The following is a 4,393-nucleotide window of genomic DNA, read 5'->3' as shown; positions in this document are numbered from 1 at the left end:
CGGCTGATTTCCTTGGTGGTAGTCGGGTCCCTTCTCTATCTTTTCGTAATGGTGAGTCTGGGTGTAGTGGTTCCTGTTGTGTTTTGTGTGGTTTTGTTTTGGATTCTTCGGATGGGATGGACTATTAGGAGGTGGTGCTTATGCTGGAGTCAGTTTCGATTGTTGGGTTCCCGTATGAATTGTGTTTGGTAGGGTGAAGTCGGGGTCTGGCATTGTTGTTGGGTGGCCCGGATACGGTGGTCTTAACCTTTTTATTCTCTATGAAAGGTTTGGCTTGGAATTGTAGGGGTCTTAAGGATCCGCTTGCCCCTTCAATCCCTAAAATTAGAGCAATTTGTAGGTCGTTTCATAATAATTTAGACTTCGTCTTCCTTTCTGAAACTAAGTGTGATGTACGATCAGTTGATGTTCTGTTGCGTCCTATGGGTTTTCTCCAATCTGCTGGGTGTGATGCTGATGGTTTAAAGAAGGGGGAGGGGGGGGGGGGGCTATGGGTTGGATGGAAAAGTAGTTGTAAATTAGAATGTGTCTTTTCCAGTCGCAATCTTATTATCTTCTTGGTTAATCAGTGTAAAGGTAGTTTGTGGTATTTGTGTTGTGTTTACGGTGAACCTGATCATACTATGAGGGGCGCTGTATGGGAATCTTTTACTTGTCATTTTAACTCCTTCGACAAAACTTTCTTGCTTTTTGGTGATTTCGACCAAGTTGAATTCTCGTCTGATAAGTTAGGTGGTAGTGATAAATTGATTAGAGGAGCAAGCTTATTCTCATACTGGAAGAATTTACATTGTCTGATGGATATCCCTTTTAAGGGACCTAGATTTACTTGGTGCAATAATAGGGATAATCCACATCGAATTTATGAAAGACTTGATGAGGGTTTTGCTTCTAATGATTGGCTCTCTCTATTCCCTAATACTTTTATCAAACACCTCCCTATTCAAATATCAGATCATGCACCAATTATCCTTGACACAAATATGATTCTCCATACCAAGAAGAAAATTTACAGACTAGATGCCTGGTGTTTTGACCATGCCGAATGTAGTAGCTTGGTTAAAGAAAGTTGGGGAAGAAAAGATAAGGGTGATGCTTCTCATGCCCTTTTGTCAAATTTACGTCGTATAAACAACGTTTTCAGAGTCTGGGCTTGTAATAAAAAAGATGAATGGGATCTAAAGTGGAGTGCATTTGATCAGGACTTAGAGTCCTATCTTTTGGATATTGAGAATGGTGGTGACACTATTAACTACGAATCATGTCACAAAAAGCTGGTGGAATTCTCTATTGCTGCGGGCACTTATTGGCGTCAACGTACCAAATTGAATTGGAATTGTGAGGGTGACACATGTACTAAATATTTTTTCAATTGGGTTAAAGGACGATCTGGTGCTAATCTTATATTGGGTATTAACAAAGGAGTCTAATGAATGGACTTTTGACATGAAGGAGATTGGTGGTTTGTTTAATAAATACTTCTCTAATATCTTTAAGTCTAATGCTGTGCCTGAGTGTTTTGAAGATTACATTAATAATTACGGCTACTAATTTGATAATCTTAAGCGTAAAGTGGGCATGGAGGAGAGAGCCAAGTTGGGCCGTATATACTCGAAAATTGAAGTTCGTCAGGCTGTTTTCCAATTGGGACCCTTAAAATCACCGGGTCCTGACAGGATTCCTGCGGCCTTCTACCAGAAATATTGGTCTATTGTTAAGGATGATGTTATTAATGGAGCTCTCAATATTCTAAATTAGGGTAATGTTCTTAAGGAATTTAATAAGACCTTTATAGTCCTTATTCCGAAGAATGATTGCCCGGAGAGAGTTGGGGATTTTCGCCCGATTAGCCTTTGTAATGTTATTATGAAGGTTATCACAAAGTTTATTGCTAATAGATTAAAAGGGGTTATGGATGATCTTGTTAGTCCTTTTCAAAGTGCGTTTGTCCCAAATAGAAGTATTGCGGATAATATTGTGATTGCCCAAGAAATTCTTCATGTCATCAACCATGGGAGTTATGGTAAGAAGGGTATGATGGCTTTAAAGGCACATATGAGCAAAGCTTATGATAGACTAAACTGGAATTTCATAAGAGGGGTGCTCTCTTATTTGAACTTGCCTGACTCTATGGTTCATCTTATTATGAGTACTATTGAATCTGTTTCTTATGAAATTCTGATTAACAGTGCTCCTATGGAAAATGTTGAACCTTGATGTAGGATTAGACAAGGTGATCCTTTATCCCCTTATATTTTCGCGCTTTGTATAGAAGTCCTATCTCAAATGATTCTCTATGCCCAGGATGGTAACCTTATTAAGGGTATTAAGACTTGTAAGAACGGTCCGGAAATCTCCCACCTATTGTTTGCAGATGATTCACTCTTCTTTATTCGTGGTGACTTTGGGGATATGGACTTTCTTATGAACTTAATCGATGAATATTGTGTTGCCTCTGGATAATGCCTTAATAAAGATAAGTCCTCTATTCTTTTCAGTCCAAATTGCTCACTTATGATGGTCAAGAAGTGCCTAACTGATTTTAATTTTGCTCCTAAGCATGATCTTGGTAACTGATCGGAGCCATTTGGTGTTCACAATTAAGCATATGTGGTCGTTGGTCAATGGTCGATACAAAACACAATTTATACTTCACAAACAACTCTACAATTAGTAAAGAGGCAAGTAAAGGTCGGATCCCAAGGGACGGGTATTGAAATGAAGATTCTATTGTAACTAGCGGTGTCTAGGGGTGTCACAAATTGGGTTGATGTAGAAGGTTACTAAACTAAAATAGCAATGAAAATAAACTATCAAGGTAAATGAAATAAGGGTGTAAACAATTGATTAAAAGCACTAGGGTGTCATGGGTTCATAGGGGAATCATGGGATATGATCATACAAACATGTTCTCAAATTATAAGCAAGCAATTATTGTGGTGATGGATTGAGTTGGGTTATATCTTACAATCCTAGGAAAGTTTGGGTCCCGGAGCCGAATCTCTTGGATTGTACAACACCTACAAGTCGACTTAATCTTCCCTACTTAACACATGCATGGTCTAACAAGACTCGAGTTGGGTTATGTCTTACAAGTCAAGTTGAAAGGATAGAAGATGATAATAAATGCAAGGATTCATAGGCTTAGCATTTCATCAAATATAACATGTGCATGCATTAAGATCAAAACAAGCAAGCAAATAAGATATGAAAGCATATTAATTTAAGCATGAATCATTCCCCATGTTGGTTTCCCTAATCACCCATTAAACCCTAGCTAAGAGACTACTCACTCATTATCATATTGATCATGCTAGAAAGGTTGTCAATCATACTAACATAATGAAACATGATGAATAAATGAAAGTAATTAGCAATAATTAAAAAGGGATTAAGAGATTATACCTACTAATGATTCCAATAATAAAGCAAGAATAATAGAAGTACTTGAATCCTAGATTGAGAGGTTGTCAATCTCCCAATAATAACCCAAATAATCTTCAATTACCCAAAATAAAGTAAGAACAAGAGAGAGATTAAGGAACTAAAACTTGGATTAAAACTTGATTAATATTTGATTACAATATTGAAGAGAGATTTGATATTAACTACACTAATTATTGATAAGAAGAACATCCTCCTCTAATTAGACTAATGGGGTATTTATAGTGAGAATTAGGGAGGATGCATTAGGGTTAACTAAGGGCTAAACTAGTAATTACACTTTTTAAGTTGAGCAAGGAGCCTCCGGGATTGTCCGAGAGAAGGGCTTCTTCATTTCGTAGCTTGAAGAACGAAATCGCTACTGGCTGTCTTTGTGATCCGTCTGGCCGGGGAGTCGGGACGGCCGGATCTGGGATGGACAATCCGAGCGGATCAAGGAACAAGACGCACGGACGGGCATGGGCAATCCGAGCGGATTCTGGTGAGGACGCTCGGATGGGGACGGACGGATTCTCTGCAATCCGTTCGGATTGTAGCTCAAGACTTTCCTTCTTCTTTTTCTTCCCTTTTCTTCATGAATTCCTTGGGGATTTCCTTGGGGACTCAAGGATCCTTTTCTCAACAATGCTCTTCTACTATGCTATGTACAAAGGCCTTCTAGTCTTGTCTCTCCTTGATGCTTGGTCATTGAATATGATCAATTTAGCCTTGTTTTGCCATGAAAATGCAAGATTCTTACTCCTTTCCTACCAAGGGATCAAAATCTCAAAGAATATGCAAAACAAAGATCTAAAGATAAGAAATGACCCAAATAGGCACTAAAAAGCATGGAAACAATGGTAATTCGGGGCTAAATATGCGCCAATTATGGTCGCATCAAATATCCCCAAACCGAACCTTTGCTCGTCCCGAGTAAAGAGGTGACAAAGACTAGGACCAATACTAACCT

The 4,393-nt window shown here is 38.6% G+C and overlaps 1 protein-coding gene across 1 annotated transcript; it reads left to right on the top strand.

Annotated features, from left to right (window-relative positions):
• Positions 1 to 260: 260 nt before the first annotated feature.
• On the top strand, positions 261 to 1,430 carry LOC141619909 (uncharacterized). Its single transcript, XM_074436920.1, has one exon. It carries the CDS (start codon positions 261 to 263, stop codon positions 1,428 to 1,430), a length of 1,170 nt encoding a protein of 389 aa, XP_074293021.1.
• The last annotated feature ends 2,963 nt before the right edge of the window (positions 1,431 to 4,393 follow it).

Source organism: Silene latifolia, chromosome X (assembly GCF_048544455.1).
Source record: "Silene latifolia isolate original U9 population chromosome X, ASM4854445v1, whole genome shotgun sequence".
Lineage (NCBI taxonomy): Eukaryota > Viridiplantae > Streptophyta > Magnoliopsida > Caryophyllales > Caryophyllaceae > Silene > Silene latifolia.
The sequence above is the reverse complement of the archived record's forward strand: the minus strand, read 5'-3'. Positions and strand labels throughout refer to the sequence as shown.

Coding starts and splice junctions, on each gene's coding strand:
- LOC141619909 (XM_074436920.1), top strand. CDS start 261: ATGAAAGGTTTGGCTTGGAATTGTAGGGGTCTTAAGGATCCGCTTGCC.